This window comes from Denticeps clupeoides, chromosome 9, assembly GCF_900700375.1.
Source record: "Denticeps clupeoides chromosome 9, fDenClu1.1, whole genome shotgun sequence".
NCBI lineage: Eukaryota > Metazoa > Chordata > Actinopteri > Clupeiformes > Denticipitidae > Denticeps > Denticeps clupeoides.
Window position 1 is genome coordinate 7651531 of NC_041715.1, and position 19339 is coordinate 7670869.

At 44.0% G+C, this 19339-nt stretch overlaps 1 protein-coding gene and 1 long non-coding RNA gene across 6 annotated transcripts in view; one reads left to right on the top strand and one right to left on the bottom strand.

The window, feature by feature from the left end:
* The first annotated feature begins 872 nt into the window (after positions 1 to 872).
* Positions 873 to 15037, top strand: tmtc4 (transmembrane O-mannosyltransferase targeting cadherins 4). Of its 5 annotated transcripts, none has more exons than XM_028991509.1 (18): positions 873 to 1262; positions 1405 to 1593; positions 1829 to 1944; positions 2873 to 3089; positions 3748 to 3835; positions 4057 to 4151; positions 4529 to 4621; positions 4727 to 4888; positions 5119 to 5321; positions 6489 to 6663; positions 7282 to 7413; positions 7558 to 7637; positions 8042 to 8149; positions 8234 to 8381; positions 9485 to 9599; positions 11716 to 11828; positions 12135 to 12204; positions 13681 to 15037. In XM_028991509.1, the coding sequence occupies exons 2-18, from the start codon at positions 1432 to 1434 to the stop codon at positions 13827 to 13829; spliced, it is 2226 nt and encodes a 741-aa protein (XP_028847342.1). In that variant the 5' UTR covers positions 873 to 1262; positions 1405 to 1431; the 3' UTR covers positions 13830 to 15037. The 5 variants fall into 5 exon arrangements, with proteins under 5 accessions (XP_028847342.1, XP_028847344.1, XP_028847345.1 ...); XM_028991511.1 differs by having other exon boundaries at positions 8234 to 8375; XM_028991512.1 differs by lacking the exon at positions 13681 to 15037 and adding an exon at positions 12283 to 13387.
* Positions 15038 to 16147: 1110 nt separating this feature from the next.
* The window catches only part of LOC114797291 (uncharacterized), a 62817-nt gene continuing 59625 nt past the window's right edge, over positions 16148 to 19339 (bottom strand). The window contains exon 5 of the long non-coding RNA XR_003750839.1: positions 16148 to 16481. This is a non-coding gene — a long non-coding RNA (uncharacterized LOC114797291). The remainder of the gene's footprint in view (positions 16482 to 19339) is intronic.

Below are 19339 nucleotides of genomic sequence, written 5' to 3' on the forward strand. Positions count from 1 at the left end.
ACACACAATTTTCATATTATCTGAGGAATAATTAGTTAGGTCACACGTCTCCACCGCAAAACATCTAGACCGAGCCAAACAATTCATTAACAAAGCAGCAGAGCTCATCAGTGCAAATCAAAAATCACCATCATCCCGCGTTACATATTACATCAAATCCACACGGCGGCAGCCCAGACGGTGGGGGCGTGAAACTTGGAACAGCAGGAAGGGTGACAGGAGAAAAAAGCGAGACTTTACCTTGCCTGTGACTGCGATACAGTGACACCAAGCAAGGCGACCTCAGACACCCCTTCTTCAGAAGCAAAACGTCAGTGTGCTGCCTTAGTGTCTATAGCAACAAAAAGACAGAATCCCAGGCTTTTAAAAGTTGTGTGTTTCCTGATCTGTACCTACACCTATTCACGTCCAATTTACAATGCACGGTTGAAATGAAAGGACCAAGAGACAAGGCCGTGATTCATACAGTTGTGCCCTGTCAGACGGTTGAGCGTCTGTTCGTGCTCGAGCGCTTGTACCAGGAAAGCGAGGGTGATCCCAGCTCTGATTAGATTCCCTGTTCACAAGCTGAATGTTGAGGCTGGTAGACGAAAGGAATGAATGGGGGGGGGTGGACGATTCAGAAGGGGAAAAAACCATCGACAGAAGGCTTACACCATATCGCCAGGCCGAGAGGTCTGATTGCAGCCCTGCAATGTGCAGGAAGCATTTATTCAAAAAAAGGTCAACTTGCTTTTAATTACTTGTCAGATGTATTAGTAGTAACTTATTATAAGCCAAAGATCTATATCTGAAACAGTTTAATATTTCCTGTAACATCATCATATGTCCACGTCGTCCTGTGGAATTCCGAGCGTCACGTGACCGCCGCTCTGTGACGTAAGCGGAAGCGCCGCGCTCTGTCAGTGAGGAGAGGAGCAGCTCGACCGCGACGCGTTCCTTTTCTGTGTCGCCGTCGCCGCGCGTCCGTCCTTCACTCCAGCGCCACAAGCGCGTGCACGATACACACATATGTATTTGATGTACAATTTCTCACACATGCTTTTTAACCGGCTACTCTTGTCTGCGTTCGAGATCCAGGTGAAGGATGCTAGGTGACGTTAGCGCGCCACCTTAATTTCGACTTTTTTTTGTCTCTCCTCCGACCTGACTTGACCAGAGCAGCCCGGTGCCAAGTTCGTATTTTTTAAATTAGGACAGGCCCAGGGCGCCAGTTCAACTGTGGCACAGCACAGCGTGTTTTATTTTAAAATGTCGAGAAGGTATGCTGTGTGAAATCCATACTGTACGTTTCCTGGGTGTATTCCGTGTGTGTGTATTCGTTCGTTCTCAGTTCTTGGTATGTGCTTTGACGTACTCAGCCTCCTACCTACTGTGATGTAAATTAAGCCATTATGTCCACAGAAAGTAAGAGGGGATGCATGATGCACAATGGTTCTGTCTGAGGCGAACTGGGATCACCACGTTCCCCTGCCAAAGCTTGGCGCGGCCCATTCCCGGATTCTCGTGGGCCTCCTCGCCCTGGTCTGTTTCATAAACAGCTACGATGGCGAGTTTGTCTTTGACGATTCGGAGGCTATCGTTAATAACAAGGTACGCCGTCTTCTGTTGTTTCCATCTACAAATATTCACACATTGCATGCATGATCTGAAAAAGAATAAAAAAACATCGACACAGCGTGTTCTGTGTGTTGTGGGTTAGGCTCTGGGACTCTGCTCCCGGGGGCAAACTTCATTGCACCTATATACATGACAATAAAGATGACAATCAGCAAACACCTCACAAGATGCTCAAGCTGTATGCATGTCCCATTCTGACCCCTTTCAGGATTTGCACCCTTCGTCGCCTTTAAATAACATTTGGACGAATGACTTCTGGGGAAGTAACTTGAGCAGCAACTCCAGCCACAAGTCCTACCGGCCACTCACGGTGCTCACATTTAGGTAGGAGTGGAGACTGACGTTGGCCTGATGGCATTTCCATTATATTTCTCACTGTTGGGCTGCTGCTGCTGAATGACCTTGCATACATTAGAGATAATGGTTGAAATTGCAATTTGTTTTCTCAGTGGGAATTCAGTGGCAAATGCCTCTGCGTCTTTCTCAGAGGACCACTCAGAAATTGCTGTTATAAGAACATTATATGGATTTAAATGGTCGCTTTAAATTACTTTGCAGCCTAGGTGCTTGTGCATAATGAAGTATTTGCTGTTCTGCATTAGTAATTAGTTTTCTGTTCCTATGACTTATTGAGTGGTGTGAGTTTAAGCCGCCATTATTGGGATGTAATTGCCATTGCACGCCTGTGTGCAGAGATTTCAACAGTGAAAGTGAAGCACAGCACACGGTGCACACCGTGAAATGTGTCCTCTACATTTAACCACCACCCTTGGTGAGCAGTGGGGACCCGGGGAGCAGCGCGTGGGGACGGTGCTTTGCTCAGTGGCACCTTTGGCGGTTCGGGAATCGAACCGGCAACCTTCAGATTACGGTTCCCTTTCCTTACCCACTAGGCCACCACTGCCCCCATCCACTGCTCTGCTGATTGCCAGAGGTGATAGTTTATAGAAGTGCCATTTTTGTCATCCGTTTGCCAATATTTTTGATTTTCAGTGTGAAGTTTATCATGCTAGATATGAGCTACAGCAAATGAGAGCGGCCTTTGTAAAAGAAAGTGAGGAGAGAAACAAAAATGGAAAGGGGCGGGACGTCATTTGTGATTTTTGTGACACAATTTTATTTTGCACCATTTTTCACCTACGAATGGTCAGCTGGACCTCCAAATCAACATTGATTGCACGAACCAAGATGGCGCGATCACGCCATGCCAGTCCGCTTTGCTGCAGGTTCAACATGCTTGTGGTGCTTGCAGGATGAACTACCTCCTGGCCGGTGGCTTGCACCCTGTTGGCTTCCATGTGCTGAACATCGCGCTCCACTGTGTGATTTCTGCGTTAATGATTGACGTCTTTGCAATATTGATCGGCGGCCTGACCTACGACAGCAAAGGCAGGAGGCTCAACCAGGTTCCCAGGTCCTCCCTCCTGGCGGCGCTTCTCTTCGCCGTCCACCCGGTTCACACGGAAAGCGTAAGTAGAGGGGGCCTGTGACTCAGCAGGCCGCCCCACCCAGCCACGGTAAACAACGTCTCCCCCTTTCCTGAGGAAGAACAGTGCAGGACATCAGAGCGCTCCGGCGCAGCCTATCAAACATACATTAAAGGCGCGAGAAGAATAAAGCCGGGCTCGGTTGGCGAGCGTTGCAAAGGTGTGCGGCGAGGCGAGGCCCCCGATAATGGCTCAGCTAGGAGTTGCCGGAACACACGCTCGCCGGTCTTTTAATCAGGCGGAGAGAGAGGGGCATTGCACGACCGGGGGGGGGTGGGGTGGGTGGGCGTATCTCGCCGAGAGACCACTGACTTCGGAATACTGTATGTATCAAAGGAGACGGCTCCGGGGCTCCAGCCGGGCCCGGGCGCCGGCGCGGTAATGAGAGCCTCCTGCGCAGGCGGATAATTTGCCGGTTCGCTCGCTGATGAAAGTCCAGGCCGCGTCGCGGTTAGCGGCCCAGAGCCCGGTGGCGGGGGCGCGTGGAGTCCCCAGGACGGGACCCGGGCCGGCGCAGGTGGTCCATCACACTCCCTCCGGCGGCGCGCCTCCGTCCCGAGCGGACGTGTCTAGCCGTTAAAAGTTTGGCCTGAATTCCCCGGTTGTTCCCTGACTCTCGCTGTCTTCTTCTTCCTCACAGGTGGCTGGCATTGTCGGCCGGGCGGACCTGCTGTGTGCTTTGTTCTTTCAGTTCTCTTTCCTCGCGTACTGCAGAGCCTTCAGAGGAGGTCTCACACTGTTATTTGTTTAGTACCATATATATATATACAGGGCACGTCCACGGTTTATCCGTAATGATGCTCGCTGCTTTTAATACGCCAAAAATAAAAGTCTGGACGTGTAAGGTGACGTAAGATGTTAAAGTTAAAGCAGCCGAAAAAGTTCTCCTTTGCCGTGTCGTTCCTCCATGATCGATTGTTTTTGTTGTTGTCTTCGCTTTCGTTTGAAGGTAATGACAAGACGTTCTCTGTCTCGTGGGTAGCTGCGAGCTTTTTGCTCTGTGCAGCTGCCATGCTGTGTAAGGAACAGGGCATCACGGTTCTGGTAGGTAAAAATTGCGATGCACACTAGACGCCCAACTGCCTGCTTTTCATCATTAGACCAGTGACCTGTGTTCATGCTTAATGTCATGCTTATGAATAAATCCAAAAATAGATCGTCATTTTAGCGGCTGCCTTTAATGTCAGATATCACATATCCCGAGGGAAGCCAACAATAATGGCATACAACCAAAATCTTTTTGTAGGATTATATTCTTCAAAGCCCACGTACATTTCTGCGATATCATTATACTTTAATGCCATATCTTATCTACCGTCTTCTGAACAGCTGTACATACAGTATACTGTGCGGCTCAGAGTCCGTTCAAAGACCTCTCATATTCCCGACGTTCGGTTTTCTTTCCCCTTCTATCCTGTCAGGGGGTGAATGCCGCATTTGATATTCTCTTGATCTGCAATGTTAATATCGGTGAGCTGACCCAAAGGCTTCTCCTAAAGGGGAAACCAGTTGATGTAAGTACATCAATGTGCTTTTCATGCTTTGTACAATAATGAATCAACAGCTGCGTTTACATCATTATATTATTAGAAATTTAAGTGCATTTTTTTTTTAACTAGATGAATGCATTGGTCAGGTCCAGACTGGTTACACGTCTGACTCTTCTATTGTTTGGAGGAGGGGTTCTTTTATATGCACGGTGGAGGATCATGGGTACTGGACCCCCTGCATTCACTGAAGTGGATAACCCAGCATCCTTTGCTGAAAACGTGTTCTTGAGGGTGAGCATTTCTGTTTTTTTTTTTAATTAGCTATTAATAATTAGCTATTAGAAGTAGTCGGCTCTTTTTTTTAATTAAATATTGTCCTATATATTTATGTGGTTGTAGAATGTTCTTGTGTATTTTTGTCCATAATGACTGTGCTGTATTTTACTTTTTTTTTTGTGGTGCCCCTTCATCTCACGCTTGTTCTCTTCTTCTGAACCCCTCCTGTGTCCTTTGATTGGCAGATTGTGAACTATAATTACTACTACTCCTTGAATGCATGGCTGCTCCTGTGTCCCTGGTGGCTGTGTTTTGATTGGTCAATGGGCTGTGTACCTCTCATTAAATCAGTCAGTGATTGGAGGATCATCTCGCTGCTGCTGCTGTGGAGCTGCTTGATCGGCTTGATAAGCCAAGCTCTGTGCACACAGGATGGCATTAAGAGAAGGTAGGGGAAGGGCCGCCACCTCTCCTCCTTTGCTGTATGGGTCGTTCCGTGTCAGACTGCTGAGGCCTGACTGCACTCTGAGGATCAGATGGTAGATAATGATGGGACTCCAGCATTGATTAGTCCTTTAACTATTACTGATTTGAAAAAGTCCAACAATCAGTTTGAGCTTCAATAGAATGAAAGAATGAGAGAAAATGTTTTATTTTAGAACAAGCAAACCAAAGATTCCTTCCTTTTAAAATGGAAAACAATCCACAAATGTAATGTGTCTTAGAAAAGATCAAAACTAGATTAAATCAGAGGTATTTACTGTTCCAGTCCATTAGATTTTCAAGATCTGATAATGTTTGTTTGGCATGATTGACAGGCTTAATAATTCAAAATTAAAATGAAGAATGCATAATAATCACATGTAACATGTAATAATGCAACAGAACCTTTACCACTCACTCTTTAGCCAATAAATCAGTAATTTTTTCTGTTTGCTTCACATGGAATCTATGACACTGTGGTGGTCCGTCAATCCATGTTTATTCAATTCAAGTCATATTATCATATGGAAAGAAAGAAAGTGAAGTGATTGTCATTGTGAAACACTACAGCACAGCACACGGTGACATGATGAAATGTGTCCTCTGCTTTTAACCATCACCCTTGGTGAGCAGTGGGCAGCCATGACAGGCGGTACAGGGGACGGTACTTTGCTCAGTGGCACCTTGGCGGATCGGGATTCGAACCCGCAACTTTCTGATTACGGGGCCGCTTCCTTAACCGCTAGGCCACCACTGCCCACTGTTGCATTGGAATATCAAGATATTGGTATATCTATATTCAAGATATTGGTATATATATATTCACTGTAACTGTTTATTTACCAAACTTTTAGTTTCAAACCTAATATGACTTTTTATAAAACACTAATTTGATACTACCATGTTAATTAGATGGTACAATTAAAGGACACTTTTTTTTTTTTTTTTTTTTGATTACTACACTCTCATCACTACATAGTCATAACTACACAGAATAAACCCTGCACTAACTTGGTTTGCAACCGCTTCATTACATGAAACGCGATGTCCGTTATTCATATTTGTAGTGATTTTTAATGGCTCTGCGCCTGTGAAATGCAGCTTTTATCACCCAGCACCACTCTGCTCTCAGGACTCTCTCATTCGGGCTGGTGCTGCTGGTGGTGCCCTTCCTCCCAGCCAGCAACCTGTTCTTCCGCGTGGGCTTTGTGATTGCCGAGAGGGTGCTGTATCTGTCCACCGCAGGGTACTGCCTCATCCTCTCCTATGCCGTGGGCTACTCCTGCTGCCTCTGGAGGAAGCACAAGGTAGTGAGGTCGAGCCGCCGTGTGGGACCTACCTTATCCTCTTCCCCCAGGCTGTCTCCACTCCTGCTTTAATTCATGCTTGTTTCCCCTTCATGGAGCACATCTTCTAGTGCATTCCTCCGTAGCCATGCACCACGTAGACTGTGTATCATTTATAAATGTGAGCCTTCAAGTAATACTTTGCTCCTGCATCTTTGGATTTAATTACAGCATAGAGTCATCTTGGGTTCACATCTGACATTATTAAAGAAACCAAATTAATTAAAGAACCCTAACCCCCAAACTAGTAGGACTTTCCTGACATTTACACAGTTGGCTGTTACAACATGGTTTTATACAAAGATCACATTAATTGTATACTATACTAGCAAGATTGGTCAAAAAACATTTCCATTTACAGCATTTATCTGACGCCCTTATCCAGAGTGCCTTACAAACAGTAGTTACAGGGACAGTCCCCCTTGAGACACTCAGGGTCTTCTGGTTCATTAGGCTACAACAATCTGTAAAAAACATATATATTTAAAAAATATATCCATGAGGTACGGATGTGTTTGTTAGATTAGTTGGCTGACCTGAACTGATTGCTGGCACGTGTATTTTCTGCTGTCCCGGTAGAAACTGCTGCAGGTGGCTATGATGGGACTCTTGTGTGTGAACATCGGCCGCAGTGCCCAAAGGAGCCAGCAGTGGCGCTCCGAGCAGAGCTTGTTCACCAGCGCCCTGTCAGTGTGCCCTCTCAATGCCAAGGTCAGATGCTGCCCTTTTTTGATTTTATCTTTAAAATCAGGGTGTAGATTGCACATTGGTATCGGCGTTTGCAAGAAATTTAAATTGAAGCGTCAAAGTGTTCGCTTCAGTCTGAAACTCTTGTCCTCATCTGATCTTCCGTAGGTTCATTACAATGTAGGCAAGAACCTCGCAGACAGGGGAAACCAGATGGCAGCGGTTCAGTACTACAGAGAAGCTGTGAGGTACAGCACATTGCAAGTTGTTGCGTGGGTGGAAAATGCAGCGGCTACCATGTATAAATGAGACGCTCTTTAGGTTAAATCAGAGCCGTGCCCTTCAGCTATGCCCAGTCATTAATCTATTATCATATGTAAGGAAAATATGGAAATATTTCTAGTATTTTTACATGTATTGAAGACTTTTTTTTTTTTTTTTTTTTTTACATTTGCATAACTGTCTAATACACTTTAGGCTTTTATGACATAATGTTTGGTAGTCTGTGAAATTGCACATGTGTGCAAATAAAAAAAAAAGTACAGTTACTGCCTACAAGCGATTTTTGATGTTTGAGTAGTATAAGCCACATTTTGGGCTGATTTTTGCTTGCATGTTCAGCATCAGGTGTTCATGTATTCATTTTCTACAGGCTGCATCCAAGGTATGTACATGCCATGAACAACCTGGGGAATATTTTGAAAGAAAAGAATGAACTTGTGGAGGCTGAGGAGCTGCTTACCGCTGCTGTTCACATACAGTGAGGCTTTCATTCCTTTTCCTCTCGTTTCTTCTCATTTCTGTTTCTTTTAATGTAAGATGTTTTCCTTGTGTTGCTGCATAGGCCTGATTTTGCTGCTGCCTGGATGAATCTGGGAATAGTGCAGAACAGCCTGAAGAAGTTTGCTGAAGCTGAACAAAGCTACTGGAACGCTATTAAGTACAGGAGGAAGTACCCTGACTGCTACTACAACCTCGGCCGGCTGGTATGGGTGGGAGCTTCGAAATTTACCTGAAAATTGGAGCAATTACAAATGTTTATTTCCTTTATGTGCATTGGAACAACACAAAAGAACAGTTAAGCCAAATCTGACATAATTTCTCTCTTACCAGACGCCCTTATCCAGAGCGACTTACAATCAGTAGTTACAGGAACAGTCCCCCCCTGGAGCAACTTAGGGTTAAGTGTCTTGCTCAGGGAAACAATGGTAGTGAGTGGGATTTGAACCTGGGTCTTCTGGTTCACAGGCAAGTGTGTTACCCACTAGGCTACTACTACCCTTCACCCATCAACAAGCTTGTTACTCTTCTTAACTGGAATTTCACTTCAGTACTCTCCAGCGCTTTGTCATAACTCTTGGAGTTATGTTTGAAGTCGTTGTCCTGCTGGAACACCCATGACCTCTGACGCAGACCCAGCTTTCTGACACTGGGCCCTACATTGCACCCCCAGATCTTTTGGTAGTCTTCAAGGCATCCAGTGCCATAGGCAGCAAGACATCCCCAAAACATCTTAGAACCTCCACCATGTATGACAGTAGGTACTGTGTTCTTTTCTTTGTAGGCCTCATTCCGTTTTCTGTAACCAGACGTTCACCCAGAAGGATTTTGGCAATCTCTGGTCTGGCTTTTTTAGGTTTGTGTCAGCAGTGGAGTCCTCCTGGCTGTCCTGCCATTGCATTTCATTTCGTTCAGGGGTTGTTTATCCACCGTTCGGACATTGCAGTTTTTTTATACATTTTTCTCTTCCGTCCACGTCCAGGGAGATTAGCTACATGTTGTGAACTTCTTGATTATGTTGCGCAAGTCCTCGAGTCCTCAGAAAATTCTATGCTCTTTTTTTTCTGTTCTCCATGCATAGTGTGGCACACTCAGACCCACCACAGAGAGGTTTCGTCTGTTTTTCTCCATTTTAACTGGTGTCAGGTGGGATTGCTATATTGCCAGCACCTGTTTCTTGCCACAGATGAGTTCAGTCGAGCATCATAAACTAAAACGTTTTACCCACAATGTCAATAATTTTGTACAGTCCGGTTTTTGAGTTTTGTGTGAAATTGGAGTTCGGGTGACTGATTCTTCTGCTTTTCTCTGACAGTATGCAGATTTGAACAGGCATGTGGACGCCCTGAACGCCTGGAGAAACGCCACCATGCTGAAGCCCGACCACAGCCTGGCCTGGAACAACATGGTCATCCTGCTGGACAACACAGGTGAGGGGAACAACAGCAGCAGCAGCAGCGGGCGCTCTGGTTGGTTTGTAATTCTGATTTTATAAATAAATGGTTGTTCTGTGTGCTGCAAATGAGCAAATTGAATGTAAAATTGCACCCAAATACCAGAGTGGTCAATTACGAGTCTTTGATCGGTTTTGTTTGACATTTTGGCTCAGTGTCACGCTCATCTATTTAGTTTTCTATGCAAAAACAGACCAAAAAAAATTATCAAATAATGGCACATCAATAATGGCACATTTATTATCAATGTCATAAAAACTACTTTCACTTTTTCCAAATTGACAAATTCAAACATTGAAAACTGGATCGAACCACCCTCTATTGTATTTAGCTATCCAGTCAGGCCTTTTAAGAGTTGGCCGTATGAGTCACATACTCTTTACTTCCTGTTACTCTGTTACTCTACTTCCTGCTTCTGTTCCTGGCTTTGGTTAAAAAAAAAAAAGGAAATGTGCGAAATGAAGTGCTGTTGGAGTTTAGCTGGAATAGTTCATCCCTTTGGGATGCAGCCGTGGCCTGAGTAAGTGACCAGCTAGTCCTAGTGGGTGGAGACCACTCAGGCAGCTATAGTAATGGGGTGATGGGGGTTCCTCATTAGGTGCCCTAGGCATACCTTACACTGACCCTGGGGTGTGTGTGTCTATGGTGACTTCTTCTCTCATCTAGATCAGCTTTGCTCTAATTTGCTCCTGACTCCCAAGTTTAGCCTTGCCTCGCAGATGAGCGCTGGAGGTGCGAACTTCCATTCTTCAGATGCGGAGCGTCAGGTGCACCCAGCCAGACGGGGGCCCGCCAGATAATTAATGCCCCCTTTTTGCACCAATTAACCTTTCCCCCGCCTCTCTCCTCCTTTCTCTTTTTCCCCAATCAGTGAACTCGCTCAGGCACTTAACTCAGGCGTCGTCTCTTGGCTGCTCTTAACCACTGTGACATTATTACAGATGCTGGTAGAGAACGAGTTCCCAGAGTTCCCTTTTGTCTGATCCTCTTCTGTGCTGCTTCATTAATTACATCACGTCTCCAAAGTTCTGTCTCAGCTGTTTAATGGCTTTCAGACTCACTCCACACAGCAAAGGACGAGCAGCCAGTTCATTAACACTTTTTTTTTATAATTTTTTAGCTTTTCTTCCCTCTCCACCCATTTTTTTTCTTGAAATGTGGTGTAAGCATCGAATATGATTAAACCGGAAGAGCAGGACTCAGCAATGCTTGAAATTTATGTATTAAAAGCTTTGTGTGTTGCTTTTAAAAGCACTCTTCCCCGCTGTGTGGAGAATGCCGCAACTCTCAAACAGAAGTGTGTGTGTTTTGTGTGTGTTTTTTTTTTTTTTTTTTTTTTTTTTGACAGAATTGCTGGCAGTCAGGCTCTCCCTGGAGTGCCCTGGCATGGTCCAATTTTATCCCCCCGGAAAGAACAACCCTGGCACCAGGGAAGACTCCCCCCTTTGTCTTTTTAAAAAAAATATATATATATTTTCCCCTGCATCCCCTTCCCAAGACCCCGTCAAAATAAACGACCACAAAATTGAAAAAGGAATTCTTCCTGTTGTGTTGTTTTTTTTTTTCTTTTCTTTTTTTTTTTCTTCCACTTCTCTCTCACTCCATCTTACCCGCCAAATCACAGCAGTCAGTGCTGAGTTAGCAGGGATAGACGTGTCAAACACCAAGCATGAGTCATGGCCAGGCCCGGAGGTGGAGCAAGCGCTCCATCCAGAGCGTGCTGGATGAGGGCCGCGGTGGGTGAGAGGCACTTTTTCCCCGGCGTGGTGGTCAAACGGCCTTTTGACATGAAGATCAATAAATCAGTAGCCCTTGTGTTGAGCTGTAATTAGGAGACTGAACCAGTCTTCCGTGCGCAGAGATGGAAAAACTCTCTCTCCTAGACGCCGCTGACAAATAATGGCACTGTCTGTCCATCTGGGACACGGATTTATTTATTTATTTATCTATTTCCCCACATTCACAAGCTGATACGCTTCCCTCAGCTCTGCGCCCGTTCGGTGTCTCATTGCGGAGAATACCGTAAGAATTTGCTGTGTTACCATTTCCCATCCCGAATTTCAAGCTCTTTGTTCATGACGCCCTCCTGCAGGTAACCTGGCTCAAGCCGAGATGATCGGTCGCGAGGCTCTGGTGATTCTACCCAACGACCACACCATCATGTTCTCATTAGCCAATGTTCTTGGCAAACTCCAAAAATACAAGGTGCACGTTACTTGCCTTTCGTTTGAACAATTTGTTGGATGTTTCTTTTGTGATGACTATTGCTTTTGTGATCTCCAGTTTTCATGTCACCAATAAGGTACCAACAATGCAGCTAATGCCATAGTTCATTAAAGACTCAATAATATCAGACCGTTTAGCTGGCAGATATCGTGTGTATCCAATGGCGCCTGATAAAATAATGTTGACTGGAACCAGCTCTGGCTGTAAATGTCATTACACTTCATGTTTTCATTAACTTAGACCTGATTTAAAATGCCCTAACTCTGTCACTACATCTTCACCAAGGAGTCTGAAGGATTTTTCCTGCATTCCCTGAAGATCAACCCCAGTGCTGCCAGTTGTCATGGCAATTTGGGTAAGGCAAGTGTTATTGTATTTTTTATGTTGCGATACAGTTGATTTTTAATTTTTGTTTTACATTGTTCTTTTATAGATTTCAACATCAGTCTTGTGACCAGGGGTTTGCAAGACTTGTATTTGTTGTACTGAGTTATCCAGGGATGTGAAATGGCTGAGATGTGACATTCAGAGCATTCAACAATGTCAACCAAAATTGGTAATAAAAATAGTTGCAGACAGCTTTGATCGTCAATAAATGTCACTGGATGTGGCCTAGTGGATAAGGAAACGGGCCCGTAATCAGAAGGTTGCTGGTTCGAATCCCAACCCGCCACTGAGCAACTGCTCCCTGGGCGCCTGTCGCGGCCGCCCCCTGCTCACCAAGGGTGATGGTTAAAAGCAGAGGACACATTTTGTTGTGTCACCGTGTGCTGTGCTGCAGTGTTTCACAACATCCTTGAGATTATATGGTTGAATTAAATCTCTGCAACCTCTCCTTCATAATGGTCTGCATTCAGCTACCCCAAAGCAGACATCATCACATATTAAACACTCTGGGACCATGTGATTTATATATACCTTAACAGCATTTATGAGACGTCCTTACCCAGAATGACTTACAATCAGTAGTTACAGGGACAGTCTTGTGCAGGGACACAATGGTAGTAAGTTGTGTTTGAACCTGATTTATAGGCGAGTGTGTTACCCACTAGCCTACTACCACCCCATTTCACCCCAAATGGTGAGAAAGGAAGTGCCAGCAATATCCAAAAAAGGAAGACCCTCTCAGATGGAGGAGGGAAAATGAAGGGTGTTTTCCCACGCTGTCAAATCTGGCAAGATCTTTTATGTCCAGTCTGCCCCATCAGAGCGAATCTTCTCTGCAGTGGGAAAGAGAGCAAGCCTGACCAGAGACATTGAAATGCTGACATTCCTTAGTACAAATAAACTGTTATTTAGGTAACATTATAATTTTTTGCCCAGTTCTTCTGTATAAAATATATGTTTTTGAGTGAAGTATCGTTCTTGTCGTTATTATTTGCCACATAATTTAAGTAACCTTATGCTGAAGGTAAAAGCTGGCTGCTAGATAGGAGCATTTTGTAATTATGCAATTTATAATCCGACTAGTCAGTGACTAATCGGAAAAAAAAAAAAAAATGTATATATATATATATATATATATATATACACACACACACACACACACACACCGATTACTAGTCGACTTTCTGAATAGTCATTAGTTGCAGCCCTACATGACATAAGAAAAAGCGATGACACCTCCAGACTTTTGAAAATGTATATAAACCCAAATAATGTGTTTTTTTTTACACGTCTTCTAATTTTAGTCACATTGTGTTTGTGGTCGTCCTTCCAGATATAGATTAGGTGGGCCTGATCGTAACACAGTCTAAAGCAAGAAATGGTCTGGAACATGAAAAATGATAACATTTGGTTTTGGTTTGTTTGACCTTTTTATCTTCCTCAGCCGTTCTTTACCACCGCTGGGGAAAACTGGACCTGGCCAAGAAGCACTATGAACTTTCCCTAAAACTGGACGCCAACGCACCCGGGACCAGGGAGAACTACAGCATGCTGAGACGCAAACTGGACCAGCTTCAGAAGACCAAAGGCTGAGGAGCGTCGGCCTGCCGGTGCTCGCCGCGGCACCGTCCTCTCCGCCGCGACCGCCAAACGAATAAATAAAGAGCGGTCCCTCGCGCCGGTGTCTCGCTGGGAAGAAAAGAACTTCTGAGTCCTGCGACCGCCTCATTGATGTCTTTATTTTGGTTCGCGCGTCGGGGAGGGGGTCTGTTTGCCCCGTGTTTGATTTTGGGTGTTACGAGGGCGAGACGTCGAGCCTGAACGTGATGCGTGCGGTGTTCGGCAGCAGACATGTGGAACACATCCACAATGGAGCTCCCCTTTCATCCCCGACCTCGTGTTATGTCAGCTGTGGCGCTATTTATTAGTCTGTTTTACGTCGTAACGATAAAGATTGTTGTGCTTGGCTCGGCCTCAAGAATGTCGGGCTGTAGTCACTTTTACAAATTGCATTTGGGGAAAAAGAACGAGATGCCCTGGCAGCTGAGGACACAAGCACGGGCTTTTTGTTTCAGAATCTTCTTCTTGTCCTTCTCCCCCCCTCTTGTTGGAATGATGTGACACTCTGATCACAGCCTCTCCGTCCCTCTACGGATCCTCTGTAGTTAATGTAAGAAAGGTGGGCTCCTTCTTTTTTTTTTTCTCTGAGAGTGACTGTTCTGCTGCGCCCGAGGAGGAGACGCGGGGTCAGCCCGAGCAGGAAGCCCACGGCCCTGGCAGCGGAGAACACAGGCAGACGGGGCGCTGGTATGGGGCTTCAAAGAGGCCTGATGCCCCACGTCCCTGGGGGCTTCTTCGCACACCCGGCCTCCTCATGAAAGTTACCACTGAGTGAGGCCTGACCTCCAGGACAAACTTCAGTCAACAAGTCTGCTCCCGGGGTCAGGGGTCGGCACACTTTTGTTTTTTCACCTGCTTCGTACACACCATCGGGAAACTTTTGAAGACATGGCCTCTAGCTGTGTGCCGTTTGAAGGGTAGGGGAGTGTTTGTTGGTGTGTACAGTAGGACACGCAGGTGCATTTTTGTAGAGAAATGGCTTCACCTACAGCTCAAGGCTACTAGTGGTGCGCTGCTTGTAATACACTCGGTGACTTGCACTTCTTGACATTCCGACAAAGTATAATTGAATAAAGTAAATCGTTACAGATCTGGGAACAGTTTGAGTTGTGAAAGGTGGGCTGTGAGGTGTTGCCAGTTGAACTTTTTTTGAATATATAATAAATTCTCAATGTGCATTATCAGTTCTTTTGTAATTTTTTGGGAGGGGGTAATAACTTTTAACTTTAATAAGTTTAAAACTTAGTTGAACGTAATGCATGCAAAACTATCATCATTTTTGGATTTGAGGATAAAAGTTAATCTACAGCATTAACATATGAGACAGTTTTCAGAATAAATGGCTCACCCTGGCTATTGGCCTGTAGTTCAGCCTTGTAAAGACAAAAAAAAAAAATCAATTTACATAATTGCTTTGGTAAATTTTGTACAAAAACATTTTCAAGGATCAAAAACACAGGGATGCCTACCAAAATGAATGTCCTGTGCTATGGTTGTTTCAACAATGTACTACTGAAACACAGTAACAGAGGTACTTACAGGAAAAGTAAGTACTTTGCACAATGTAAAAAGCATGCAAACATGCCATTAAAATCAATTTTAACGTATTGTGACTTTTTTTCGTTTCATGTACGGAAAGAATTTTGCACATATAACATGATATGTTGTTTGCTATTTGCAGTATTTGTAACACATTCCGGCGTATTACTCCATGTTCCCTGGCAGCTGTCAGCTGTGTAAATGCCTTTCATCTTCAGAGTGGAGCCCTTTGACAGACAGCAATCCGTCTGGCGGGATCTGGTTCTCTGCCCCACCCTTACAGGCTCCAGTGTGTCCATCCTTCCAACTCTTGGGCCAAACGATAGAACTTTCGCAGGTTTGAAATGCCACGTGCTCTCCTTTGACCCCCGGAGGTCAGAGGTCATCCTCACATGTGATTATCTGGACTGGTACTCATTATGCGCCAGGCCTCGGTTTCGTTTGCCCACTTTTCTGCTGCTTTCTCCATGTTCATGGCCACATCATCTCTATTGGGAATGCTGGCAAAAAAGGATCATATCTACTCATGTTTTTATCCCATACCGCAAAGTATTACGTTAAACCTTTCTTTAAAAATTTAAAAAGTAATAAGCATTGAATATTATTAAGTTACTGAAGGTACTGAATTCATTGATGAGAAGGACTGAATTTTTAAAGCGGACATTTAGGCTATTTTTTTTTTTTTTTTTAAACTGAAGCATTGTTATTGGAACAGACGTGTTTTAAATAAAGTACATTATTATTCTCAGTCTATTTTGGGGAAAATAATTTTTGCCTGGATCCCTCTGAGCTATTTTGCAAAAAACAAAATGAAGCAGCTAGACCTTATTGAAAATATAGTGCACTGAGACGGAAATTTATTAACTGGCAGCCATTAATGCGTGCATTATTCATTTCTGGCAAGCATGAAAAATGATATAAAGAGGTCTGAAATTGCAGATGCAAAGGCTGACTGCACAGTGCCCGGCTCGCTCATTTCATCCTTTGGAGAGGCGGAGGAGAGGGATCCGCTCTCTGGACGGCCCTCTTACAGTAACAGCTGTGCTCTTCTCACAAGGGGGCGGCCCACCTTCGCTGGGCTCCGGGCTGCATGAAGCAGATGGAGAAATACATCAGAGATCTCGCTGCAAACACCGCTCCTGCTATTAAACAACAATTCGGGCCTGGGAGGGCGTGTGTGTGATGAAGAGGGCAGAAGTCCAGCTTTTGCAAAAGTAGAAAATACAAGATGATCATGTTTCAGTAGATTCAGTATATTGCAGTGGCTTCCAGATGTTCTGGAACCGGCACAGGCCTAATGCCAAGACACTAGATCACGAAATAAAAAAAAGAGCTACGCAAAATGGTCTCAATTGGTTTATCACATAAAAAAAACAAAAGCAGATTAAACAAAATGATATCCATTCATAAAAATAATGAACCATGCACAGAAGTAAATGGCTGTTAAAATGGCTTAGCATGAAGGGCATGCATATTCACACCAGATTAAAATAAATAATAAATTCACCGCCATTTCAGGTAAGTATTTACATGAGAAATGCTTTAAACAGATGTAACTAGTGCAATGTAATGTTTTATAAAAAAAATTAAAAACAAAAAGCATCCCTTGTGTCCGTCACACCAGAATCACAGATTCAGTGCACCGTATTTTTTGGAAGTAACTTGTGTCCGTGGAGGTGAATGTCACACACATGAATGTGACTTGCTCAACAACCAATAATCTACAGATGGTAGTACACTGAAAGCCAGATTGAATATAGCAAATCAGATTAGAACTTTGCATGAACTACCTGCAGATATAAATATCCTGCGATATTTCTGATTTGAATGACTTTCAAATGCTGAAAACCTGTTCTAATTCTACTTTTCTCAGCAGAGCGTCCACCTTTGTGTTTTCGGAAGGAAAAAAAAAAAAAGATTACAAATGAGTGTAGACCCCTTACATAAGCTATTTGTGAAAAAGCCCCTCATGCCTTGAAGAACTAGCACACAAAGGGAGCTCGGGGTTGGGCGTGGGCCTACTGTCCAGTTTTTCTACACTCTTTGTGTCTGTATTCTGAGCCCATCTTCCCGCATCAGGGCTGAGCGGGAACCTGTGCCAGTGGCATATGGCTTTCCACTGCGCTAAACATCCATACCAAAGACAGGTTCATCAGTCATCACTGAAGCCAGACGAGGGGAGGATGAGGACTCCTGATGGATGGCATTTAGAGCGAACCTGCTGCTCCTACATTACCGCAGAAACGCCGGTTCTCCCAAGCCCACAACACTGGAAAAGTGTGAAGTACGAAACCGCCGATGCTCGCTGTCCGCATCCGGTTATGGCAAATAATAAATAAGCTGTTTAGGGCCTCTGCAAGGAACCCGGGGTCAGGCCTTCGCAGTCCAATTACTGCTCAGCATCTGTTGTGTGGTGGTGTTGTACAAGGTTGCCAGATCTCACGAGAGAAAAAGGTTGACCAAAAAAAATAAGTGACCTGGCAATTCCGAGGAGCCTATATAAGCATCTACAATTTCACTACATATCACAAATAGTGCATATATTGAAATGTATTGAAATAGTGCATATATTGAAATTGAAACTATTTGCAGATACAAAATTTATAAAAAAAACTTGACTGCTGAATATATATATATATATATATATATATATATATATATTCCTTAACATTCATTAACATACTAGTCTTTACAACAGAGGTCTTTGCAAAGTCAGATATCCATTCATAAATTTATTACATGAGAGCACAGTGAGTCAGCACACTAGTTTTAGTACCATTAAATCAAATAATAATTACATTACATTTAATGTGTCACTTCATTCCAACAAGGGGGAGTTATTAATTTTTTTTAGAATTAACTTTCAATAACTTGATCAATTGGCTAAAGAAAGAGCCATTTGGCAACCAAATGGTCCAGATCTTTAAGGTGAGTTGAGCTGAATATTCCAGATCACTGAAAAGAAGCACAACAACAACTTTGGACGGATTCGGGGCAATTAAAACATGTATCATTGCTGCACTGCCCGGGCACAAGGGGTGCACAGATAAGGGCAAATTAAAGACATTCTCCAGGCATCTTTGTATATTTCTGCGGTGAATGCTGCTCTTTGTTCTGACTCGGACCCCAGTGTTTTTCTGCCAAATTTAACAGAAGGCTCAGAGGGTGACAGGGGTCCACCCCGGTCTCACCTTCTGCCGCTGAGCATCTACCCACCAAAGACAATCAGTCCGAGCCCTGCAGTCTGCTCCACTAAGTGAAAATCCTTTAATTAGGGCTCTTTACGCTGCATTTTCCTTCAGGATTGCAGGATCATAAAAAAAAAGCCTTCGAGAATCAAGTTTAATTCATTTTCCATCATTTCTGCTCCTGAAAAGCGAGATCCCTTCATATCTTTTGAAAAGCATGTGCGTGCAATTTTTTAAAATCTATTTTACCCTGACATTGGCCCAGCTATCAATATCCACAAATCTGTATATGGAGAAAGATCATTTGAACACGTGGCAGTAAATGGTTTATAAAATGAATTGGTGTGTTTGGGGTGAATAAAGGCTGCCAGGGAAGTGTTATAAATGAGCTATTCTGCTGCAGCTCCAGGCTGTGCAGTTCTCCGTGCGGCCTGTGGGGGCAGTGTCGCCCACGAAACTGCAGGCTGGATGAACGCCCCACGCCGCCGACATTCTCCCTGCAGTGGCGACTGGATGACGAGTCTCATCAAGGCCGGGTTAAAAAAAAAATAAATAAAAAATAAATTATATATATATATACATTACTGTTAATATTATTTTTTTATAACGACCACGGCTTCATCAGATTATATTTTTTGATTGAACGAGATTTATAAATGGAATTGAACCAATGTTATTTCAATAAATATATAAGCTATCAAGATGCTATTTAAATTTCTTGTCAATGTTATAGCACAATTAAAATTTTGCAGCTGA

What these genes read in the sequence shown, in the direction of transcription:
- tmtc4 (XM_028991509.1), top strand. Translation starts at nt 1,432, where the DNA reads ATGGTTCTGTCTGAGGCGAACTGGGATCACCACGTTCCCCTGCCAAAG. An exon ending in CTGCAGAGCCTTCAGAGGAG is followed by an intron (nt 3,836 to 4,056) that starts GTCTCACACTGT and finishes TTTCGTTTGAAG; the next exon opens with GTAATGACAAGACGTTCTCT. An exon ending in TGTGCCCTCTCAATGCCAAG is followed by an intron (nt 7,414 to 7,557) that starts GTCAGATGCTGC and finishes GATCTTCCGTAG; the next exon opens with GTTCATTACAATGTAGGCAA.